The sequence below is a fragment of the Carassius auratus genome, unplaced genomic scaffold, assembly GCF_003368295.1.
Source record: "Carassius auratus strain Wakin unplaced genomic scaffold, ASM336829v1 scaf_tig00013757, whole genome shotgun sequence".
Lineage (NCBI taxonomy): Eukaryota > Metazoa > Chordata > Actinopteri > Cypriniformes > Cyprinidae > Carassius > Carassius auratus.
This window is the reverse complement of record NW_020524437.1, coordinates 32,545-59,403: the sequence shown is the minus strand read 5'-3', so window position 1 is coordinate 59,403 and position 26,859 is coordinate 32,545. Positions and strand designations below refer to the sequence as shown.

Sequence of the window (26,859 nt, the reverse complement as noted above, 5' to 3'; positions counted from 1 at the left end):
AATTTTTTGGAATATACCTGTAATATGCAGATGTGCTTAAAAAATGTACTTCATAACTACATACTGTAAGGCTTGAATTATTTTGTTTTCCACAGTATTGGCAACTAGCTTACAGTATATTTTTAAAAAAGAACACTGTCACACTTAGGTACATATGTTAAGCACCGAAACTTCACACTGTTTAAAACTGAAACTGTAAAGTAGATTTACTATTAATTAACCATGATTGACTTTCATTTTTTCATAACTTCATTTAGAGGGAGCAGAAGTAGCACCTCTTGTTAAGAACTCACAGCCTTGGGTATATTTTCACAGAGCTGTAGATCACTTCAGCTTCTGAGTTCACTGATGAAGAAGGCTGTGAATGAACAAGATCAGCATTGAGAATCTCATTTCTGCATCACAGCAACCATTGGTGTGACATTTTAGTGTTACATGGAACACAGAAATGCCAAAATTGTTTTAATTCACAGCCACACCCCAGCCGACACTGCTGAGATCACACATCACTTTTACAAAAACTCTCAAAGGAGAACATTCAGAGGAGAAACTGCTTTACAAAAGGTAATTCCAGAACTGTAAACACTGAACTAACATCCACTGAGAAAGAAGACTGTGAATAAACACAACGGACAATCATTCATTTGCAATCAACACCACAGTAAATGTCTACATAGTCACACCATGGACTGATGACTTACATTAGCATTTGCTGGACTGTTGGATGTCATCTGGTTTTCACAGGGCATCCGGACAAAAACACAAACATAGATTTGGATGGTACCGTTAGCTAATGAGTTCTGGATGACTGTGTTCTTTTCCAAAGACTTCTGAATTGTCAATATGTTCATTCTAAAATACTTACTGTATTTCTGGTGCTGTTAAAATGTTCTTCTCCAATTTGACTTCTCTCTGTCAGAGTGAGAAATTAATATTACATCTCATAATATTTTACAAGTACATTCTTTAGAACCTTCAAAATTCCACAAAAGGTTCTTTATAGTGAAAAGGAAAAAAAAAGGAAAAAATGGCATTTCTGCGAAAAGCCCACTTTTAGAACCATGCAATTAAACATGACAGGGGTTTATGAATAGCCAAATGTACTGTATTTGTATCACAAAGCTAAACTTTATCTGAAAACCTGATTTCCTGCTGTGCATAACTGCTAGTTTGATGTCTCTAGTCACTTTATAGTCTCTTTCTTCTCACATACTGTAATTAAACACAAATCTGTATATTTTTTATAAGTAGCCATACATGAAGCACTATAATGCATTTTCAGTCATCTAGGTATATAAGAAAACTCACCTGGTTTCTTTCTCAGTCTCCAGGTTACTATGGCAACAAGAGTTACAAACAGTAAGAGCACAAGCATCACTGGAAGAAACATCACCAGAATCACATCATGCCTGTAAGTGACAGAGACATTTCTGTTTATCACAAAAAAACTTTTAATGCAAAGTAAATTAATCTTGTAAAGCTTTGTTTTAATTTAGAGATACAGTGTCAAGCAAATGCAGATTGAAATGCTTTAAATACTTGTTTTTCTCATCCGTGCTGTGTATTTCACTATTAACAGTCTTTGTGGCTGATGTTTGAGCTGGATGGGTTTCAGCTCTGCAATTAAAAATAACATGGTGACATGAAACAGTTTGGTTATACAGTTATTAGGAACGACTGAAAAACGTTCACACTTACACATCTGTCACAGTTCTTGAAGCTGTCATAGCTGCCAGACAAAAACAGAAATGGAGAAACTAGTTTCTTAGTTAGAACCTCATTTTATTTTTAATGTAAGAAGCTGTTTGTTACACTAGCACATTTACGAGCAAAGAAAAAAAAACTTTTGTGATCAAGTTTCATATGTAAAAGTTCTGACTCAAAATTTTAACTCATAATGTACATTTATTATGTCAGAATTTTGAATATTACAGAAATATTTTAAAGAATTCTGGGGGTGGTGTTAGCGCAGTGGATAGGACACACGTCTGTGGTGTGGGAGACCCGGGTTCGAATCCACTGTGAGACACCAATCTGTCCCTGAGCAAGACACTTAACCCCTAGTCGCTCCAGAGGCGTGCGACTTCTGACATATATAGCAATTGTAAGTCGCTTTGGATAAAAGCGTCAGCTAAATGAGTAAATATATATATAAATATAAATAATTCTGTTTAGCTGTTCCATACGGTTTATTATTTTATTCATACTTGTAGGATTCATGTTGGTTGTTGGGTGAGTTGTGTGCCTGCAAAACAATGTAAAAATAAATAAATAATAATAATAGATAAAATATTACTACTAATATTAATAATAACTATAATATAATATAATATAATATAATATAATATAATATAATATAATATAATATAATATAATATAATATAATATGTGTATAAATGTTTGGAAACTACATAATGGAGCTAAATTATTTTAGCTAAAATAAATAAATAAAATATATAGACATTAATATAGAACAAATATTTGGATGTGATTGATTTTTTAAATGGTGAAGAATGTTTACACGTACATGTCTGTTTTAGAGTGAGATGGTGTAGCTACAGGAACAGTTGTAAATGTTTTAAATGGCTGAATTGGTTTGGGATCTTACCTCTTTTGAATTCAGTGACTGTGAGGTGAACAGGAGCCTGCAGATCTCCAGCAGAACAGTAGTACCAGCCAGAATCAGTGAGTCTCAGTCCAGTCATCAGCACAGTGAAGGATCTTCTCCCATCATCACTGATCTGGACTGATGAATTCTGGGATGTGTTAGTCCTCCCCACTGTGTAACAGCTCTGATCTTTATATCTGCACCACTGTTTGACTTTATTCTTATATACTAACGTGTAGAAACACTGAACACTGATATCACCACCTTCATGTCCAGATACACTGCTGTTCACCACAGACACATCAGGAGCTGAAAACCATCAAAAGACAATAAGTTTTTTTTTTGTAAATTTGCTTATTATTGTTTACGAAATGCAAATATGTAAGTCTTCTTGTTATAATAAAGTGTTAGCCGTTCAAAAACAGTTCTGTTTTAAAATAATTCTCGAATCGAACAATATGACTAAAAATGTACATTCTTATGCTGATGCTCACGGATCATTGCAGTCTACTAAATAATTCTAGCGGCTAAAGTCTAAATAGCATTGATACTCTTACTATTTCCTTTTGCCAGTATGCAATCCTGACATCAAGCTGCATCTCCTACACTGCTTCTGCAAAAGTCCTACTTTATTCTACAATCAGTGATCAGATTTATCCAAACCATAACAAACTGAGGCAGTGCATTACAGTTTTTCTCAGTCGCTTCAGTACATCTCTTCTTGAATCATCCTTAACATTTGCAAACCATTAAGCGCATTTCTCATACTATTCTTACAAACATCACCACACAATGGATTACCAAAAAAAAAAGAAGTTGCTCAAAACCTTCAGTTCATCTCTCAACAGTAAGAGATGAACTCGAGAAACCAATAGTGTCTTACAAACAATATTTATTGGTGTAGTGGTATAAACTCAAGTAAATGTATGTATGTTTTATTTATTTATTATTATTATTAGTTTGAATTTATTACTGTAAGTGTACTGGTGCTTACTTTAACATAAACTAAACTTGTACTGTATAATGTGCACCACTGTTTTTAATTAGTCACTGCTGTGTCATGTCAGTGACATTTCAGTTTTCTTTATTTATGTTTACAACAATAAATCTCTATCACACATAACCTGACAACACCCTTTTACATTACTTATTATATTTCAGTAAAATGGATAAATGTGATATTCTTACTTGATTGTACCGTCAGATACAAATAATAACCGTTGTCTATTTCGCCACCAGTCTCCACAGCACACCAGTAATATCCAGAGTCTGAGGTCTTCAGATTCTCCCATTGCACTGTAAAAATACTCTGGGCTGGATAATCAGTAAGGGAATATTTTCCTGTATTATTTGTATATGCCAATATTCTGCAAGAGATCCACTCTGACCCCTGACACCAGTATTTTCGGTTTTCTTTATGTGTTTCATCATAGAGACATGGAATAATGCCAGGTGCTCCAGATATCACTTCAATATTCATGCTCTGAATTCCAGCTCCATCTGTAGACAAGATTCAGTGTAGGAAAAAATGTAAACATCCATAAACTGCACATTATGGAAAAGTTGCAATAGTAAACAATTACTAGCTTAAGGATTTCAAGTTAAACAATTTTAACAATAGAAGTTAAAAAATAGCATACAATAGTTTAATAATTATATTACGACAGTATTATAATTGTTTACCTGTGATGTGCAGTAAAATCCCAGAGAGAATCAGAGAGTAAATCATGTCTACAGCAGAGTGCATGTTCATGAGAGGAGCTGGTCACTTCTTGCAGTGTCTCTGCTTCTTCCTGTTTCAGAGGAAGAGCAGAAATATCGCCTTAAACCACATAAACATTAGCAAGTGAGAAAAGTAGCACTTTTAGCCCCTTTCTTACTGAACTGACAAACACTGAACAAAATGTTACATTGTAGAAGCGTGAAAATTATCAACACACAAACTGTTGTGTGTAACTGGTTGCTTAACTTTCAGTTTTTATCTTGTGTTCAATCATTTTTCCATTTGAGGTAAGGGGTTCATGGGGGTTGGTATAAAATAAGTTTAAACATGCAAGCACGACTAACTGATGATCATACAAAATCTAAACTGTCCATGTTTTTAAATCTGTTATATCTCAAAAGATTTTGAAACACAATTCATAGCAGAAAAACATGGAACCACTATATCATAGTCTGAGTTTAAAAACGGAGGGAAAGGAGGAGTCAAATTATTATTCTTTTTTCACACACAACTGCAAGACTTTTTATTGTGCTTGTTGTTTGTAATAATGCAAATAGCAGAGAAAATAACATTGTACAAGTAAACAAAAAAAGGTTTTTGTGAAGTAATATAACAGAATCGATAATGCAAAATACAAAACTATGTAGTGCTAAAAGACAATGAAAGTTCTCTGCTGTTGATTATGTTTATTTTGGTCAGAAGGTGTGTTCCTGTGTGTTGAAGTCAGTGTGGAGCCACAGTGCTGTATATTATGCTGTATATTGCGCCACCTGCTGGAGGCTTCACTGCTTCACTCCCAGGAACAAAATCAATAGTACTGTAGTAGATTATGTCCGTGTTGGGATCCTGTGGAGGAAGGGATCGTAATTAAACATGAGAAAGTCTTTTACTTAAGGTGTCATATTTTTTAATCATTATTTTAGCTTGAACATACGTATTCTTTTTGTTTGGACCTGTCCTGGGGTGCGTTTCCCAAAAGCATAGTTGCTAATTAAGTTAGCAACTTTGTTGGTTGCAATGCAATTTCCCATTGCCAACCAACTAAGTTGCTAACAGGTTAGCAACTATATGATTTTGGGAAACGCTCCCCTGGCCAGGATGTTTCTAAATTGCCTAAAATATCTGGGTTTTGTCTTTGTTTTCCTAATGTTGCATACTTGCTGAAGGTAATGACTCATAAGTAGTTTGACCAATAGTGTGCAGGCATTGTACATAATCAACCAATGGTGGGGCATGTGAGAAGCCAGGATCTATAGAGAGCCATCAAAGCTAAGCAAATAAGAAATAAAAAAAGCCAAAACCTGGACTTTTTAAGCAATTAAAAAATCCTGACCAGGACATGCCTGAGAAAAAGAGGATTTATGGTCACCGTAAAATAGTAATATTAAGACCAGGTGTATACTTACATTTGGGTTTCCATCCTTTATAGTGCTGTACATCACAGGATCTTCTGCTTTAGAGTCGATCTGCATTTCATACAAGCACACACAAAACAATTAAACAACAGTTACATCAAGAAAGAGAGTAGGCTACGTGTTCTGGAAATATGTGGAGTAACGTATGCTAATAGTTATGTATGTTAGAAATATGATATGAAATATTTTCATTAAATTCAATTAGCAAGGTTGTTGGTCATATCTTTGGATTTATATTTTTGATATGCTGCACAAATCAAATGGAAATTTCCTATGTGTTGGGTCAGTGTAAAAACGAACATCTAATTAGGAAAAATGCCTTTCTTTTAATAAATAATTCTTATGATCTCATCGGTTCCCATTCTGAATCAATCTGATGAAGGAAGTGGATATAATAAACATATGACTCACTTACTGAATGACCTGTTCCTTGAATAAACCAGTGTAAAGATATAAAGCTATTTAGAAGGAAGGCTACACAAAAACAACAAAAGCATTTTCTTTTCTCATATTTGACTCTCAAACAATGTCTAGATTGATTAGCATGAAAAAGCTTAGGAACAAAAAAAGCTTTGTTACCAAGAAGAGGGAGATAAAGATTCTTGTATACTAAAATTAACTGAGAGGGTACATTATCTCAAAATAAAGTGAATAGTTTTATCGATTCTAATTTGCTAAATAGATATACAAATAAAAAACCCTCAAAGTATTAGATCAAATTAGTGCATAAACATGTTTTTCTGTCTTCGATTACAATCAGTGCTGAGGTGTTGTGTAAAGGAGAATGGGCATTTCAATATTATGATATATAATTTATGTGCATTTCACTCCATGCTCCATGACCCTATATTATCATAATGAACATTTTCATAACTTGCTTCTTATAAAGGACTTACCACGTCAGTGGTTCTGCTGCTGGATCTCCCTGTGATTTGGTGTTTATCTTGCTCTTCATTTTAAAAAAGGGGAAACAATAAGATCAGCCATTAACTGAATATAGATATATAGAACCTGTGCTGTCAAAATAAATGTCAGAATATAATGGATTGATATGTAGTGCAGCTGAAACTGACTGTGTCTCCGTCTCCATCTCCAGATGAAAACACTGATCAGAATCAATAACAACAGAAGTACAGCTAAAGCTGGAAGCCACACAGTCAGGAGATCATTGCTGTGGGAAATAATGAAACATTTGTAAATATTTATATTCAAAGAGCTCCAAAAGAGAAACCTAATATAAAATTATTTGTAGATATAAACTCTATAGCTTTTCACATTGCTTTAAACCCTGTTTTATCGTTGTTGTTATTGGCAAAACCCCGCTTTTACACGCAGGAAAAGTAGGTCTATGTTTCACATTTAGAAGCGTGCAGCATGACAGAAAACAAGTGAGTTGAGATTTAATCCTTTATCCATACAAGAAAAACTTTATAATTGTTTATTGTAGCCTAGCCTACAGTGTAAAATGTCAGTTTATGAATATCCACAGTTAATTGTTAATCATGAGTAAATTATGAACAGTGTGAAATGTGAAACAAGATAACCCAGGATTGAGTTCACTCAGTGCTTAGAATTACTCAGAATTAAATATTTCCAAGTGTGAAAAGCCCGTCTGTTAAAGTAGTATTTCAGCTTAAAGGTTTTGGAATTAGATTATGTCACGATTGGTGTTACTGGAAACACGGAGAGAGAACCAATTGCAGGTAAGTCATTTATTAAAGGGTAATCCATAGGGGTAAACAGTCCAGGCAGGGGTCAAAACCAAACATAATCCAAACATGAAAACAAGACAAGAAGACAAGGCAAGGGCAAGACTGATTTGACGGACATGAATAATCATAAGACATTAAACAAGGACTCCGTGACACAGACTGAGACAGACCGGGTATAAATACACAGAAGGATGATGAGGGAACTGGAGACAGGTGGGGAACAATCAATTAACTCAAACAAGGAGGAAGGTGACCAAATAAGGGAACAGGAAGTGATAAGGTGACAGACACCGTGGGAAAGGAGGACACCTAGTGGAAACCCAGGGAACACAACCCAGACACTGTGACAGTACCCCCCCTCTACGGAGCAGCTCCCAGACGCTCCACGACAGACACAAAACAGAGACAAGGAGGGAGGCGGACAGGTGGAGGCTCAGGGGGAGGGACAGAGGGCCAGAAAAGAAAAACATGGGGAACAGGCACCAGAAGTGTAAACACAAAACAAGGAGACCAGGAGGGAGGAGGACCGGAGGAGCTTCAGGGGAAGGGACGGAGGGCCAGACTAACAGAGAGGAACAGGGACAGGAGTGAACACAAAAACAAAAAGCAAAAAAACAACAACATGAAGCCCCCCAGGGCGGAGCAGAAGACCACCACATCCTTGTGGTCGATGCCAGAGTCCTCCAGGGCGGAGCGGAAGGCCACCACCACCGTGTGGTCAGGGCGGAAGCCCCCCAGGGTGGAGCGGAAGACCACCACAACCGTGTGGTCCAGGGCCGTGCACAGACCTTTTGAGGGGCATGTGCTGAAACTGAAAAAGGGCACCCCCCCCCCCCCTTTTATATCAAGATTATTTAGTAAGCCTGCATAAAAGGAAGAAATGGTCACATCTTCATGACAAATTCAATAACACAAAATAATAGTCTCAAAAGCTTTAGATTTATTCACGATTAATAACAACCATAATAATAATATTAGATAATTAGATAATATAGATAAACAGGGTTTTAACCTTTTAACTGTCACCCCCATTTTTGAACATACACGTGAAAGTACACTATTCACACTTAAATTGTTATAATTCATGAACGCTTTTGAATACAGACCAAAGGTTGGTCTCTTTTTAAAGAAGAAAATCTGCAGATTATTGCAGAAGTGAAATCATTTAAAAAAATGAAAGCATAAATATGTTATAGAAGTTTAAATTTACTGTAAATACATTTATTATTTTATTTTTATTATATTTTATATAAAATAAATATTTTATAAAATATGTTTTAATCCAAAATTGCTATAAAATTAAAGCCATATGTCTAAATAAGTTGTGTTCCAAATTTGAAGTTGATATAAAAAAAATGTAGGTTCATATGCAATTTTGTTTAGGCGTTATACCACAAAAAGCCACCGGGGGCCATTGAAACTCCATTGAATTTTTTGGATGCATTTGTTTGTCACAAATGTATCAATTTCTCTCTCAATATTATGTCTATGACAAAATAACCACCAAATATGGAATCTTGAGACTCAGACCTTTCCAATGATATGTATTTTGTCAAGATTATGAAAAGTTTTGATTCTAAAAGACCATAATATATTTGGAATATGACCCCTCCCACTAAGGGGGAGGACCACGCTAAAAGATTTTAAAGTAAGATTTACATGGTAACGCAGTGTCCGATTTCAAAATGGTTTTCATAGGATGAATTTGGAGTATATAAGCTTTCAAATGATATATAATTTATGATGATTACTAAAACATGTGATAGGGAAAAGGGAAGCGGAGTAGATTTTTTGTGACAAAGGTCAGAACTCATGTTATGATGTATATGTTTTGAGGTGCACTCTTCTTATAAATTAATCTTTTACTGTTCCTTCATAATTTTTAACAACAAAACGTGGTCAAATATCTATTTAGGAGTCTTGGACCTTTCCAACGATATATAGTTTGTCATGATTAGATTAGGATATAATTGTAATATATTGAAGTAAATTTAGGCGTCCCGTATACGGGACGGTGACATTTAACAGGTTAAGGGCTTCTTTAAATCTAATACAACAGCAACCTTCTGTGACCCATGTATCTGGCAAAAATTTGATACTGTGGTGGACCAGGGATGTTGGTCTCTTGAAAGTCTCTTATTCACTACACTTTCCCTAAAATAAGCCAGCAATGAAAAAAAAAAAAAAAATAGTGTGAAAAGTACAGTTGCAGTGAAAAGCATTTCTGAAGGACCACGTGACACTGAAGAGTACTCAACTGGAGTAATGATGCTGAAAATTCAGCTTTGATCACAAAAATAAAATCACATTTTAAAATATATTCAAATAGAAAACAGTTATTTAAAATTGTAAAAATATTACACAATATTACTGATTTTGCTGTATTTTGGATCAAATAAATGAAGCCTTGGAATGAATCATGAATTACATTCTGCATGATAAAATATAAAGATTTCAGTGATCTTCTGTAATTTTGTTTTTAGTTACTACTACATTACTGTAGTAAAACCATGTTTTACAACATTTTATACAGAGAGTATACAGAGAGTATATCATAACATGATTAGCCTAAATGTTAATAAATTAAGTCTATCAGCAATCATGAATCAAAGAAGAAATTTCTTAGAAATATATTTTAGTTGAAGAGGATCGCTCGTCGCTTTGTGTAAGTTCCAGTACGAAACAGCGGGGGGCGCACCTATTATGATTTCCCGATGGTAAAAACAAATTATGTTGTTGTATTACTTATCAATATATAGTTTTTGACCAGCGAATGTGTGCAAATGTGATTTTTTTTTCTGTCCGTCATTAAAACGGCGACGGTGCCTGCCGCTGCCGGCATCACATTACATTTTCATCTACAGGTTACAAACTAGTTTTTTTAGGTATATAGACGGAGCGCTCAGTTTTTCCTGTGGTAAAATGCATTTGGCCAAATTAGCATTTTATAAAAGATGAAATGCAACTGTGTGCACAGGCTATTTAAGTGTTGGCTATGACTAGATGGCAAATGCTAGCCCTCTCTCTCAGGCGACGTCCCACATGTCTCAGTCAGTGAGTCAGTCAGACATCAAATAAATAAAATATGAGCCTTTATAGACAGTGTTTAGTAGTACTTATTCAAACAACAAGATATTTATTTACCCTTCGCAAAACTGTTCAGCTCAGCTGTTGTCTACTGTGCGGCTGCTGTGGAACTTCAGTCGATTCAATGAATATAGAGGGGGAGGAGTTATCAGCTTACTGACAGCTTGAGGATCGAATAAGATTTACACAAGCTCGTTTTAAGAACTTTAATTTGGTAAAACAGACAGACAGGCGTAAAGGGTGACCAATAGCATTGATTTAAAAAAAAAAAAAAAAAAAAAAAAAAAAAAAAAACACCACCAAAAAAAGGGCACTTCGGAGTGTAAGGGCAAAAAGGGCATGTGCTCTGCACAGGTTGAGCCCTACCTGTGCACGTGCCTGGTGTGGTCAGGGCGGAAGCCCCCCAGGGCGGAGCAGAAGACCACCACTTCCTTGTGGTCAAAGCCAGAGCCCTTCAGGGCAGAGCGGAAGACCACCACAACCGTGTGGTCAGGGCGGAAGCCCCCCAGGGCGGAGCAGAAGACCACCACTTCCTTGTGGTCGAAGCCAGAGCCCTCCAGGGCGGAGCGGAAGACCACCACAACCGTGTGGTCAGGGCGGAAGCCCCCCAGGGCGGAGCAGAAGACCACCAGAAAGCGTGTGGTCAGGGCGAGAGCCCCCCAGGGCGGAGCAGAAGACCACTACCGCCATGTGGTCAGGACAATAGCCCCCCAAGGCAGAGCAGACCTCCGTCCGGCCGGACCAACGGGATCACAAAACTCTGGTAATCCCCTGGTGACTTTACTGGACTCCAGAAGATTGGTACTGGCCTGACTCTGCTCGCGAAGATCAATGGTGACTGGCATTTGTTCATGAAGACAAACGGTGACTTGCACTTGTACATGAAGAACATTGGTGAATTGTATTTGCTCATGAAGATCACCAGTGAATTGACTCAGTCCTTGAGAATCACCAGTGACTTGACTCAGTCCTTGAAGATCACCAGTGACTTGACTCAGTCCTTGAAGATCACCAGTGACTTGACTCAGTCCTTGAAGATCACCAGTGACTTGACTCAGTCCTTGAAGATCACCAGTGACTTGACTCAGTCCTTGAAGATCACCAGTGACTTGACACAGTCCTTGAAGATCACCAGTGACCAGTCTTGTCTCTGGAAAGTCCATGGTACCTAGCTCTGGCTCTGGAAGGTCATCGGTGACTAGCCCTGACTCTGGAAGGTCAGCGGTGACTAGCCCTGACTCCAGAAGGTCAGCGGTGACTAGCCCTGACTCTGGAGGGTCAGCGGTGACTAGCCCTGACTCCGGAAGGTCAGCGGTGACTAGCCCTGACTCCGGAAGGTCAGCGGTGACTAGCCCTGACTCCGGAAGGTCAGCGGTGACTAGCCCTGATTCCGGAAGGTCAGCGGTGACTAGCCCTGACTCCGGAGGGTCAGCGGTGACTAGCCCTGACTCCGGAAGGTCAGCGGTGACTAGCCCTGACTCCAGAAAGTCAGCGGTGACTAGCCCTGACTCTGGAAGGTCAGCGGTGACTAGCCCTGATTCTGGAGAGTCCACCGGAACCTGACTCGACTCCAGAGAGTTCACTGGAACCTGACTCGACTCCAGAGAGTTCACTGGAACCTGACTCGACTCCAGAGAGTTCACTGGAACCTGACTCGACTCCGGAGAGTTCACTGGAACCTGACTCGACTCCGGAGAGTTCACTGGAACCTGACTCGACTCCAGAGAGTTCACTGGAACCTGACTCGACTCCGGAGAGTTCACTGGAACCTGACTCGACTCCAGAGAGTTCACTGGAACCTGACTCGACTCCAGAGAGTTCACTGGAACCTGACTCGACTCCAGAGAGTTCACTGGAACCTGACTCGACTCCGGAGAGTTCACTGGAACCTGACTCGACTCCGGAGAGTTCACTGGAACCTGACTCGACTCTGGAGGGTCAACTGGAACTTGACTCGACTCTGGAGAGTTCACTGGAACCTGACTCGACTGCAGAGGGTCAGCTGTGACTGACATCCTGTGCAGCGGCGCTGGGCAAGCAGCCATCTTGGGCCATGACTCTGGACAGGCGGCCATCTTGTGCTGTGAAACACTTTTCAACTGGATAGAAGCTGTCACTGGGGTGGGATCTTTTAAAAAGTATTTATATTTCTGTTAGCCTATGAATACTTCAGGTGCATTCTTTAGGAGTATACAGAGTACAAACGGGAACCTTTTGAAAGGAAGGCCAACTGTCCTAGTGATAGCTTTTGTCCTTTTTTTCTGAGAGCGTATACAGCACCTTTAAGTTTGATTTAATAACACAGTTAAAGTGCATAATAATGGACAATCTCAGCAGAATCGATTCTAATAATCATGACAGAGAGAGAGAGAGAGAGAGAGAGAGAAAGAGAGAAAAACTCAACTTTTTATTAGGAATTAGAAAAAAAATCAGTGATTTTGAATGAAAAGTGTGACATTTGAAAAAACAAACAAACAAGGCCAGGGCTGGATTAACCATACGGGCAACTGGGCAATTGCCCAGGGGCCCAAGACCTCTAAAGGGCCCAGGGCAGCAAGGGCATGAGCAAAATACTGTATCTGGTAATCTCCCGCTTTATATTAAACAAACTGTCAACACGGGCTTTTGCGCTGCACAGAGAGACGCTACGCTGCCTATGACTTTGAATGTGAGTTGAGAGCGGTTGAGAGTCACTCTCATGCGGACTGACCAATGAAGAGAGGGCCTCAAGTTAAGACCCTCTCCTCATCGGTCAGTCCGCATGAGGTGGGTCAAATGTTACGCCGGAGCGGGTTACGTCAGGCGTTGCTACAACAGAAAAAAAGTATCTGACATGGAGAAGCTAAGTGGGAGCGCGAAGCAGAAATTAAAAAAAGGAAAGGACATCAGAAACGCAGAAAATTTAAAGTATATACCTAAAATAGGCAATTCCTTCACTCCTGTTAATGTTGCCGACAGTTATGTTAAGTCAGCTTCCGTCAACGATGAGGACAACTCAGCTAGCCAGGACTTTTCTACACCGCCAGCTTACTTTTACAGCCCGGAGAGCGAAGAGCATTTCAAATTCAAACATGCACTTCGTCATTATTTAGGACTTAAATTGTGTGTTTTGCCAGATTATGTAGCATTTATTTCTGTCTTGTCTTCTTCAGAGAAATTGACAGATTTCTAAATGTTTATGTGTAGCACTAAAATGTTTAACTGGTTAATTGTGCTGTGATATGTTGTTGTTCTATTTTAAAACAAGTTAAAATGAGCTTTTTCCTTGAGGTGCCAGCTTCATTAAAATGCTGTAAATTGTTGTGGAGGGATAACTGGCAGATTTCAAATTGTTTGTGTTGGACTAATAACTTGATTGCCTTGTTGAATTCTGGGGAAACAGGGTCACCCTGTCAGGGTGATTTCTGCTTAAAATGAGCTGAGGACCAAATTGTTTCTTGATGTGTTGTCTGTGGTCTTCTGTTATAGCTCTATCAATTCAATACATTTCTATTGGGAATAAATGTTGTTAAATAAACAATGAAAGTGGTTGCTTATTTATTCATTTTTGTGAAAATGGAGGATATTTCCCTCCCTCTCAATGTAGTGGGTCAATTTTACCAGATTATACAAATGCTGATGTGTTTTGTTTTCATAGCATTAAATGTGAGTGAATGTCTTTAGTGCATTTGTAGTTCTATGAGCATTTAAATATTTGTAAATCAAAATACACCTGATGACAGTTAGAATTTGAAGTATTGAGTATATTTACTGTATATTACAGTAATATATTCTGCATATGACCATATTATGGTGATCCTGGGGTCGTGATGATGGGGCCCTTGAATATTGTTGCCCAGGGTACAACAAAGTGTTAATCTGGCCCTGAACAAGGCCCGGTTCCCCAAAACGCTTTTATCGTAGTAGTAGATCTTAACCTATTCCTTAACCTCTCTCTTAACCTTATGCAGGGGCGTAGCAGCCATTTTAAAAGTGGGGGGGACAGCTGATGTTCATAATAAATTCTAAATAGAATACCAATTGGCATTTTACTTTTTCAAATTTGGGAACATGACATGATAGCTTACAGGAACCTATTTTTGTTAAATCATACTCAAAATGTAAAAATACTGCAGGACTTTGAGTCCAATGGGAGACCATCTATAATTTATTTTTTATGAAATAAAGATATTTTATGACATTTACAATATTTCAGTTGCACTACATTTGAACAATAACTTTTCTTTTTAACAGTTGGACAAAAACAGGTGTTAAATGAGTATACAGATTACATCTACAGTAATTTTATACAACATACATTTTATGAAAATTATGAGACAGATAATCTGTGAAAAAAAAATCAAGCTCCTCTGGCTCCTCCCAGTGGTCCTATTGTATGGAGTTAGAAATGTGTCTTTATTACATGCGAGAAAATAAAAGATCTGAGAGAAAAAAAAAAGTTTGAGAGAAAAAGTTATCACACTGATAGCAAAAAAACATTTCATGAGAGAAAAAAGAATATTTGAGAGAAAAAGTTTTCATGCCAATAGCAAAAAATAATAATATTTGAGACTAAAAAAAGTTTTGAGAGAAAGTATTTTCTCATAGAACATAAAAAATATACATTTGAAATTTTAAAAATTATTTCTGAGAAAAAAAATCTCTATTATATATTTATATAAATATAAATATATTTTTTGCTATCAGTGTGAAAATATTTTCTCAAAAAAAAAAAGTGTTTCTCTCGAAACGCTTTTCTTTGCTCTTGATGCAATTTCTTGCTCTCGTGTCAGGATTTTGCTTTCACTGTGAGAATTGTGTCATGGGCGGGGCCACGTTCCTATTGGCCAGTCGGGTGAGCATCGTCTTGTCTTGGGAGTCGAACTGATTCATAACACCATTGTTCGGTTCACCTGCATAGATGCCGCCTCTGCCTTATGGCTAGTTAAGTTGAGCACAGACACTCCAATGTTTGGGTAAGATGATGACACACAGCTGGCTGAGCAAGTTCAGTATCACTGAAGATTAAACATTAAAAAATAGCACTCATATTAATGAATGTGTATTATATTATTTGCTTGCTAATTGCTAGTAAAGCTAACCAGCCATCATGCTAGGTAAACTTGCAAACTCACCTGGTTTATACTATGTTTAAATCAAATGCCAAATTAATGTTTTGATTTAGATAGTTTCACGCCTTATTTAGTGAGTAGTGAGCAGTGATTGATATACCGTTTGAAAGTGTCCCACCTAGTTTTGTTTAAAATAGTCTTTGTATGGTTGTTGCACATGTTTAGCTACACTGCATGTATAGCTCACAAACTCAGCTACACTGGGCTTATTCTAAATATTTTTTACCATCTAGCCGAGGTCTAGAGCAGACAAGGTAAATTGCAGGTCTAGAACTAACTCTTACATTAGCAACCCACAAATATGTTTGTGCCTGTACTGTCATGGTAATTATTTTTTCTTTTAAATCTTTCAAACAGTATGTCAATCACTGTCTAACGTTAGCTAGTTGTAGGGTTGCCACCTTCCATGCATACTAACGTTAGTTGAAAGTTGTGCGGGAGGTTGTAAGAACAAGCAGTTACTCTCCAGGTGCTTTGAGGCTAGCAAGTGCAAAGGTAGAAACTAGCTCACTACTAACTAAATAAGGCGTGAAATCTAAATCAAAACATTAATTTGGCATTTGATTTAAACATAGTATAAAACAGGTGAGTTTGCAAGTTTACCTAGCATGATGGCTGGTTAGCTTTACTAGCGATTAGCAAGCAAATAATATAATACACGTTCATTCATGAATATGAGTGCTATTTTTTAATGTTTAATCTTCAGTGATACTGAACTTGCTCAGCCAGCTGTGTGTCATCATCTTACCCAAACATTGGAGTGTCCGTGCTCACTGCTCAACTTAACTATCCATAAGGCAGAGGCGGCATCTATGCAGGTGAACCGAACAATGGTGTAATGATTCAGTTCGACTCCCAAGACAAGACGATGCTCACCCGACTGGCCAATAGGAACGTGGCCCCGCCCATGACACAATTCTCACAGTGAAAGCAAAATCCTGACACGAGAGCAAGAAATTGCATCAAGAGCAAAGAAAAGCGTTTCGAGAGAAACACTTTTTTTTTTTTAGAGAAAATATTTTCACACTGATAGCAAAACATATATATTTGAGAGTTTTTTTCAAAGTATTTTGAGAGAGATTTTTTTTCTCAGAAATAATTTTAAAAATTTCAAATGCATATTTTTTATGTTCTATGAGAAAATACTTTCTCTCAAAACTTTTTTTAGTCTCGAATATTATTATTTTTTGCTATTGGCATGAAAACTTTTTCTCTCAAATATTCTTTTTTCTCTCATGAAATGTTTTTTTGCTATCAGTGTGATAACTTTTTCTCTCAAACTTTTTTTTTCTCTCAGATCTTTTATTTTCTCGCATGTAATAAAGAACCAAAACTCACTCCATACTATTGCCATTTGCAGAAATGCATCACTCCCGGTAAAAAATAACCAATCAGAGCTGCGGTCCGTAACTTTTTTTGTGTTCAAAATGTAGAAAAATGTATATAATAAGCGAGTACACCATGAATCCACTTTCCAAACCGTGTTTTTAGCTTGTCCTGAATCACTAGGGTACACCTATAATAAGTGTTTATATTCAGACTATTTTAGATTGCTTCGGGGATACCGCGGCGGAGTAACCCAGTACCTTTGTGATTCTTCATAGACATAAACAGAGAGAAGTAGTTCCGGCTACGATGTTCTTCCGCAAGACGCAAGCAGTTCTGTTTATTAACCGCTAGAGCGTCAAAAGTTCCCTACCGCAGCTTTAAGATAGTCAATCTGCTTTTTTTATACAAATCTCACCTGTTACACATTCTGGAGAGGTTGAGCAACTGCCCCCTCTCTCTGCCAGTGACGTCACAGCCTGCCTTTCCTACAGACCAGTTAGGACATAAAGTAACAGTTATGAATTAAAAGAACAAAATTTGATAAAGTATTTTAAGATATTCGTTGCAAAACAAATATGATTTATTGTGAAATTATAATTTTACTCCGCGAGCAGCACCTAGACAAACAAAAGACAGCGGAAACCAATAATATGGTTACGTCTTATTTAGCAGACGCTTTTATCCAAAGCGACAATTAGGAGAGCATTTAACACACTGAATCCGGCGCGACGTGACGAGGTCCATACGGGTTCAATAGGTTAAATCATAACATGAAAACTTTATCGCGCGATTCGTGTCATCGCGACATACTGTAACATACTTACAGTGTGTGTTTGAAAAAAGGATGTTATCGTCCTTTGCTTTTTTTCTGGGGTGCATTTTATCCCAGACGGCCTAATAGCAAAGTGAACAAAAACGAACGAACGAAAATTCAGAAGAGCAACAAGAGATTTGAAGCTCATAGCAGACGCGCCCAGGAGATGATTCGCTCTGTGATTGGCTGAATGTTACTTCACTCAAATCTAAGTAACAAATCAGAGAACACTACAGGAAATATTCACGCTGGATCCTAAAAAAAATAAAAAAAAAAAATAAAAAAAAAATTAGCAGGGGTCAGAATCACCTGTTTCTAAAAGTGCGGGGGACGTGTCCCCCCCGTCCCCCCGGTTGCTACGCCCCTGACCTTATGGCACGATTCCCGACACGTTCGTACGCTTAGTATATCTTCTGTAAGTCACACTTTCGTAAGGTTGGTCTGGACCATTCGTAAGCTCTCTCTTAGCGTTGTTTGAGCTCAAGACGCTACTGTACAGCAGTCTTTAGAAACCAGCGCAGCGAAGTACAAGTCAAACTATAGTATGTTGACAATGTTGTGGCTCAACAATGATTTTATGTTATTTTTTAAGACTCATAATAAGTTATGTTCGCAATGGATACAGGCCTATTTATAAAGTTGACTTTATGTGGTATCAGAACTAATATGGTGGTAATTAGCCTAGGCTTTTTCGTAATGTAATTAAAGCGAATTGGAAATACATTTTTTGATAATTAAAATCTGGCAAACAATTTGGCTCTAAATGGCTAAGATCTATAAATGGGTAATCATGGTTGTGTCCAGTAAGTGACCATAGCAGCGATCCAACGTGTCCTTGTATTGAATCAAAGACGGAGCCATGTAATTTTTTTTATTCGGCAAAACTTAAGCCCTTCTGACATTTTGCCTGACGTGGCTATATTAAAAAGAAATTTGCCTCCCAAAGACAACTCATTATGGAGCTGCTGGACCTTCTCAGACCTGCGCTTATGCCAGCCTAACGCGGCGGAATTTTGTTTTAAGCCCTGAAGCCCAGCGCCAAGGTTTTTTTTTTTTTTTTTTGCTACAGAGAGATTCATCGAGGTCGTGGGAGAGGGCTACGGCCTAATCAAGACCTCGGTGTAAAGGCGCTTCCACACTGTCACCAACGCCCTTCTGCGCCATGCCGGGGATTACATCCTGGCACACTAATCCCTATCGGCAATTCATCAGTAATTGATCAGGCGTAGGCTACTCATCGAGAAAGGGATACGCGGCCATAAACGTGCAGGTTATAGTGGACCACAGGGGTGTGATCTCCGAACTGGTGGCAACGTCCAGCAAAACTTCAACTTCCTCTGACGAGAGGCATATTACTGACCATTTGATAATTAAATTTATAGTCTATATTCTACTGATAACTTAAAATGTGTTAAAATAAATGTTACTATAATAATTTGAGGAATGTTTCATTTGCATAGAACGTGTTGTCTTTCTTAACGCTGTATTGCACCTTCGCGTGAAGTGGAAAATCGATTCATGAGCAATCGATGCCAACTAATTCAGCACCCTCACTTTGGACAGCGCTCTTGTTACGTCGGACGTAAGAGGCAGCATGGTAAGAGCTTCCTAAGGGACACTTCGGGGAACACACTTAACATAAAAAACTTTGGTAAGATGTATCTTTCGAGGTCTTCTTAAGAGTGAGCGTTATCGGGAAACCGGGCCCAAATTAGTAATTTACCAAACACAGATACTGTAAGTCTAGTCTGGTGAATTAACAAATCAAATGCAGAATATAAAGCCTATTATCAACACTTTTATAATCATTTGATCCTTCAGTTCGATGTGGAGAAAATTCCTCTAGTTCTGTGACAAACAGAAATGCTCCATGTGCCATCTGAAAAATAAAACAGAAGTGCACACCATCAACAGACAAATATGAGAACCAGATGTGTTTCTATGTCACACATCACATACATTTTGGATGCTCGAAAAACGTGATAGCACAGTCAACAAAGCTTTGTTTTAATTTAGAGATATAGTTTCAAACAACTGCAGATTGAAATGCCTTAAATACTTGTTTTTCTCATCTGTGCTGTGTATTTCACTATTAACAGTCTTTGTGGCTGATGTTTGAGCTGGATGGGTTTCAGCTCTGCAATTAAAAATAACATGGTGACATGAAACAGTTTGGTTATACAGTTATTAGGAACGACTGAAAAACGTTCACACTGTTCACACTTACACATCTGTCACAGTTCTTGAAGCTGTCATAGCTGCCAGACAAAAACAGAAATGGAGAAACTAGTTTCTTAGTTAGAACCTAATTTTATTTTTAATGTAAGAAGCTGTTTGTTACACTAGCACATTTACGAGCAAAGAAAAAAAAAAACTTTAGTGATCAAGTTGCGTATGTAAAAGTTCTGACTCAAAATTTTAACTCATAATGTACATTTATTATGTCATAATTTTGAATCTTACAGAAATATTTCAAATAATTCTGTTTAGCTGTTCCATACTTTTTATTATTTTATTCATACTTGTAGGATTCATGTTGGTTGTTGGGTGAGTTATGTGCCTGCAAAACAATGTAAAAATAAAAACATAATAATAATAGATAAAATACTACTAATATAATTTGAATGGTGATCACATCAATTTTAAAAGGCCATAAAATGAAGTTTTTCATCAGTCTATCACTTTACAGATTCACAGCATATAAAATGAAAGTTTTGGCCTTTTTACAACCCTTGGCTGTTTAGGGATCACATTAAAATATTTTGGCTAGAACAAATATTTGATTGATTCTTTTAAATGGTGAAGAATTTTTACACGTACATGTCTGTTTTAGAGTGAGATGGTGTAGCTACAGGACCAGTTGTAAATGTTTTAAAGAAGAGAAAGACATGAGGTTAGTTTTAGTGCATTGAGAGAGACATAATTTTTAATGGCTGAATTGGTTTGGGATCTTACCTCTTTTGAATTCAGTGACTGTGAGGTGAACAGGAGCCTGCAGATCTCCAGCAGAGCAGTAGTACCAGCCAGAATCAGTGAGTCTCAGTCCAGTCATCAGCACAGTGAAGGATCTTCTCCCATCATCACTGATCTGGACTGATGAATTCTGGGATGTGTTAGTCCTCCCCACTGTGTAACAGCTCTGATCTTTATATCTGCACCACTGTTTGAGTTTATACTTATATCCAGAACTGTAGAAACACTGAACACTGATATCACCACCTTCATGTCCAGATACACTGCTGCTCACCACAAACACATCAGGGTCTGAAAACCATCAAAAGACAATAAGATTTTTTTTGTAAATTTGCTTATTATTGTTTACGAAATGCAAATATGTAAGTCTTCTTGTTATAATAAAGTGTTAACTATTCAAAAACAGTTCTGTTTTAAAATAATTCTCGAATCGAACAATATGACTAAAAATGTACATTCTTATGCGGATCATTGCAGTCTACTAAATGATTCTAGCGGCTAAACTCTAAATAGCAATGATACTATTTACTTTTGCCAGTATGCAATCCTGACATCAAGCTGCATCTCCTACACTGCTACTGCAAAAGTCCTACTTTATTCTACAATCAGTGATCAGATATAAACCAAAGTAGATGTTTTATTTATTTATTATTATTATTAGTTTGCATTTATTACTGTAAGTGTACTGGTGCTTACTTTAACATAAACTAAACTTGTACTGTATAATGTGCACCACTGTTTTTAATTAGTCACTGCTGTGTCATGTCAGTGACATTTCAGTTTTATTTATGTTTACAATAATAAATCTCTATCACACATAACCTGACAACACCCTTTTACATTACTTATAATATTACTTATATCTACATTATTATATTTCAGTAAAATGGATAAATGTGATATTCTTACTTGATTGTACCGTCAGATACAAATAATAACCGTTGTCTATTTCGCCACCAGTCTCCACAGCACACCAGTAATATCCAGAGTCTGAGGTCTTCAGATTCTTCCATTGCACTGTAAAAATACTCTGGGCTGGATAATCAGTAAGGGAATATTTTCCTGTATTATTTGTATATGCCAATATACTGCAAGAGACCCAGTGTGACCCCTGACACCAGTATTTTCGGTTTTCTTTATGTGTATCATCATAGAGACATGGAATAATGCCAGGTGCTCCAGATATCACTGCAATATTCATGCTCTGAATTCCAGCTCCATCTGTAGACAAGATTCAGTGTAGGAAAAAATGTAAACATCCATAAACTGCACATTATGGAAAAGTTGCAATAGTAAACAATTACTAGCTTAAGGATTTCAAGTTAAACAATTTTAACAATAGAAGTTAAAAAATAGCATACAATAGTTTAATAATTATATTACGACAGTATTATAATTGTTTACCTGTGATGTGAAGTAAAATCCCAGAGAGAATCAGAGAGTAAATCATGTCTACAGCAGAGTGCATGTTCATGAGAGGAGCTGGTCACTTCTTGCAGTGTCTCTGCTTCTTCCTGTTTCAGAGGAAGAGCAGAAATATCGCCTTAAACCACATAAACATTAGCAAGTGAGAAAAGTAGCCACTTTGCAGTTAGATACCTCACACTTTTAGCCCCTTTCTTACTGAACTGACAAAATCTAAACTGTCCATGTTTTTAAATCTTTTACATCTCAAAAGATTTTGAAACACAATTAATAGCAGAGAAATATGGAAACACTATATCATAGTCTGAGTCAAATTAGACTGCAATACTTTTTATTGTGCTTGTTTGTAATAATGCAAATAGCAGAGAAAATAACATTGTACAAGTAAACAAAAAAAAAATATTTTTACTGTGAAGTAATTAAACAGATTCGATAATACAAAATACAAAACTATGTAGTGCTAAAAGACAATGACAGTTCTCTGCTGTTGATTTTGTTTCTTTTGGTCAGAAGGTGTGTTCCTGAGTTCTTCTCAATGTTGAAGTCAGTGTGGAGCCACAGTGCTGTATATTATGCTGTATATTGCGCCACCTGCTGGAGGCTTCACCGCTGCACTCCCAGGAACAAAATCAATAGTGCTGTAGTGGATTATGTCCTTGTTGGGATCCTGTGGAGGAAGGGATCGTAATTAAACATGATAAAGTATTTTACTCAAGGTGTCATATTTTTTAATCATTATTTTAGCTTGAACATGCATCTTCTTTTTGTTTGAACCTGTCCTGGTCAGGATTTTTTCTAAATTGCCTAAAATATCTGGGTTTTGGCTTTGTTTTCCTATTGTTTGCATACTTGCTGAAGGTAATTACTCATAAGTAGTTTGACCAATAGTGTGCAGGCATTGTACATAATCAACCAATCGTGAGGCATGTGAGAAGCCAGGATCTATAGAGAGCCATCAAAGCTAAGCAAATAAGAAATAAAAAAGCCAAAACCTGGACTTTTTAAGCAATTTAGAAATCCTGACCAGGACATGCCTGAGAAAAAGAGGATTTATGGTCTCCGTAAAACAGTAATATTAAGACCAGGTGTATACTTACATTTGGGTTTCCATCATTTATAGTGCTGTACATCACAGGATCTTCTGCTTTAGAGTTGATCTGCATTTCATTCAAGCACACACAAAACAATTAAACAACAGTTACATCAAGAAAGAGAGTAGGCTACGTGTTCTGGAAATATGTGAGTGGAGTAAAGTATGCGAATAGTTATGCATGTCAGAAATATTATATTAAATATGTTCATTACATTCAATTAGCAAGGTTGTTGGTCATATCTTTGGATTTATATTTTTGATATGCTGCACAAATCAAATGGAAATTTCCTCCGTGTTGGATCAGTGTAAACATGAACATCCAATTAGGAAAAATGCTTCTTAGTAGCTTGTTCTTTTTATTCTTATGATCTCATCGGTTCCCATTCTGAATCAATCTGATGAAGGAAGTGGATATAATAAACATATGACTCACTTACTGAATGACCTGTTCCTTGGATAAACCAGTGTAAAGATATAAAGCTATTTAGAAGGAAGGCTACACAAAAACAACAAAAGCATTTTCTTTTCTCATATTTGACTCTCAAACAATGTCTAGATTGATTAGCATGAAAAAGCTTAGGAACAAAAAAAGCTTTGTTACCAAGAAGAGGGAGATAAAGATTCTTGTATACTAAAATTAACTGAGAGGGTACATTATCTCAAAATACAGTCAATAGTTTTATCAATTCAAATTTGCTAAATAAATATACAACCTAAAAAACCCTAAAAGTATTAGATCAAATTAGTGCATAAACATGTTTTTCTGTCTTCGATTACAATCAGTGCTGAGGTGTTGTGTAAAGGAGAATGGACATTTCAATATTATAATATAATAAATGTGCATTTCACTCCATGCTCCATGACACTTTATTATCATAATGAACATTTTCATAACTTGCTTCTTATAAAGGACTTACCACGTCAGTGGTTCTGCTGCTGGTTCTCCCTCTGATTTGGTGTTTATCTTGCTCTTCATTTTAAAAAGGGGAAACAAAAATATCAGCCATTAACTGAATATAGATATATAGAATCTGTGCTGTCGAAATAAATGTCAGAATATCAGGGATTGAAATAGAAATGTAGTGCAGCTGAAACTGACTGTGTCTCCGTCTCCATCTCCAGATGAAAACACTGATCAGAATCAATGAGAGCAGAAGTACAGCTGAAGCTGGAAGCCACGCAATCAGGAGATCATTGCTGTGGAAAATAATGAAACATTTGTAAATATTTATATTCAAAGAGCTCCAAAAGAGAAACTTCATATAAAATTATTTGTTCATATAAACTCTAGAGCTTTTCATATTGCTTTAAATCCTGTTTTATTATCGTTATAGGCTAAACCCTGCTTTTACCCACAGGAGAAGTAGGTCTATGTTTCACCTTTAGAAGCGTGCAGCATGACAGAAAACAAGTGAGTTGGAGTTGAGATTTAATTGTACTTCATCCATACAAGAAAAACTTTATATTTGTTTATGTAGCCTAACCTACAGTGTAAAATGTCAGTTTATGAATAACCACAGTTAATTGTTAATCATGAGTAAATTATGAACAGTGTGAAATGTTAAACAAGATAACCAGGATTGAGTTCACTCAGCGCTTAGAATTACTCAGAATGAAATATTTCCAAGTGTGAAAAGCCGTCTGTCAAAGTAGTATTTCAGCTTAAAGGTTTTGGAATTAGATTAAGCCCTAATAATTTTATTTTTAACAATAAACATGTACTTTTGAGTTGCTACTGTGTCTTCTTTTCCATTTTTATTATTCTTGAGAGTTCCGGTTTCAATTCTGCAAAGACAAAAAAAAAAAAAAAAAAAAAAAAAGAGGACAAAAGGATGATTTTCACCAGAGCAAAGATGAAGTGACTGTTAGTCATGAAATATATAAAACAGAAACAAACAATTCCAAAAATATAATTATGAAAGGAAAGCCATTTACAGAAAACAGATTCATTACTTACACTGTGTCACTGACAGTGCCTGTATACACAAGTAAAAAATTACTAAGTAAGTTTAGTAGTGTTGTATTTTATATGTGGTAGCAAAAAATTTATGAATTATTAAAAAGGTACCCTTTTCTGCATTGATTACAGTGAGTTGAACAGGATTCAGTGCCTCTCCAGCAGAGCAGTAGTACCAGCCAGAATCAGTGAGTCTCAGTCCAGTCATCAGCACAGTGAAGGATCTTCTCCCATCATCACTGATCTGGACTGATGAATTTTGGGATGTGTTAGTCCTCCCCACTGTGTAACAGCTCTGATCTTTATATCTGCACCACTGTTTGACTTTATTCTTATATCTTAACGTGTAGAAACACTGAACACTGATATCACCACCTTCATGTCCAGATACACTGCTGTTCACCACAGACACATCAGGAGCTGAACACACACACACACACACACACACACAAACACACACACACACCAGTCATTTGAGATAACATAATAGAGGAGGAATGAGAGAGTGTTTAAAATGAAAAGAACTTGAAATTATATGTTATAAAAAACAAATGCTAAATATCTTACCAGGTTGAATCTTGAGATAAGGCTCATATATTGCTTTTATCGGTGGTTGTTCTCCAGTCTCCACAATGCAGTAATAATATCCAGTGTGTTTGTTCTGCAGGTTTCTCATAGTCACAGTAAAGAGACTCTGATCAGGATGATCAATTACTGACAGATTCTCCTCTGTTGTGTTTGTGTATGTATTTGATTTATCAATTTCTGAATACCAGTATTTCTTCTGCTGTGTGTATTTCTCATCATAATGACATGGGATGGTGACAGATCCTCCAGTCTGAACAGTTAATGTACTGTTTGACATAACAGTGTGGCATTCAACACCTAAACAAAACACAGTCCAATACATCCAACAATAAGTCACTTCTTAATTTGTTACTGTATATCCTCACATAAAACACATTAAAAACATCATGAACAGATTAGCATAAAACCTGTCTTTGCACAATCTATTAGAAATGAACACAGCAATACATGTACTATTCTCACCTAAAATGAGCCAAAATCCGATTGAAATGTAGAATGAATTCTTTGCAAATGCAGTCATTGTGTTTCTATTCCTGTATCTTAAGGTTGTTCTGTTCTTGACTTCCCTTTTATCTGCATATAACACTTTTCAACCGGATAAAATTTGTCACTGGGGCGGGATCTTTTAAAAAGTATTTATATGTACCATTTCTGCTAGCCTATGAACAATTCAGGTGCATTCTTTATGAGTATATAGAGTACAAGCAGGAACCTTTTGAAAGGATGGCCTACTGTCCTAGTGATAGCTTTTGTCCTTTTTTCTGAGAGTGTGGTATACAGCACCTTTAAGTTAGATTTAATAACACAGTTAAAGTGCATAATAATTGACAATCTCAGCAGAATTGATTCTAATAATCATGACAGAGAGAGAGAAAGAGCGAGAGAGAGAGAGAAACTCTCAACTTTTTATTAGGAATTAAAAAAAAAAAATCAGATTTTGAATGAAAAGAGTGACATTTAAAAAAAAAAAATGTAATTTACCAAACACAGATGTCTAATGGTTTCCACACACAGACACCTTAAG

The 26,859-nt window shown here is 36.8% G+C and overlaps 1 protein-coding gene across 1 annotated transcript; it reads right to left on the bottom strand.

Annotated features, from left to right (window-relative positions):
* LOC113074124 (polymeric immunoglobulin receptor-like) lies at positions 1–26,376 on the bottom strand. The gene is made up of 26 exons (XM_026246855.1): positions 26,298–26,376; positions 25,815–26,132; positions 25,359–25,667; positions 25,248–25,266; positions 25,013–25,075; positions 24,390–24,487; positions 22,177–22,224; positions 21,682–21,993; positions 20,755–21,063; positions 20,620–20,647; positions 20,322–20,359; positions 20,027–20,057; positions 19,819–19,936; positions 5,738–5,797; positions 5,102–5,177; positions 4,292–4,369; positions 3,797–4,108; positions 2,609–2,917; positions 2,528–2,555; positions 2,208–2,245; positions 1,699–1,729; positions 1,540–1,617; positions 1,309–1,409; positions 866–912; positions 702–731; positions 1–358 (listed from the first exon to the last, which is right to left on the bottom strand). Exons 1-26 carry the CDS (start codon positions 26,353–26,355, stop codon positions 290–292), a joined length of 3,006 nt encoding a protein of 1,001 aa, XP_026102640.1. The 5' UTR covers positions 26,356–26,376; the 3' UTR covers positions 1–289.
* Positions 26,377–26,859: the final 483 nt, after the last annotated feature.

What these genes read in the sequence shown, in the direction of transcription:
- LOC113074124 (XM_026246855.1), bottom strand. Translation starts at nt 26,355, where the DNA reads ATGACTGCATTTGCAAAGAATTCATTCTACATTTCAATCGGATTTTGG. An exon ending in TAAAGGATGGAAACCCAAAT is followed by an intron (nt 5,178 to 5,737) that starts GTAAGTATACAC and finishes CTTCCTCCACAG; the next exon opens with GATCCCAACACGGACATAAT. An exon ending in AGTCACTGAATTCAAAAGAG is followed by an intron (nt 2,556 to 2,608) that starts GTAAGATCCCAA and finishes CTGTTCCTGTAG; the next exon opens with CTACACCATCTCACTCTAAA.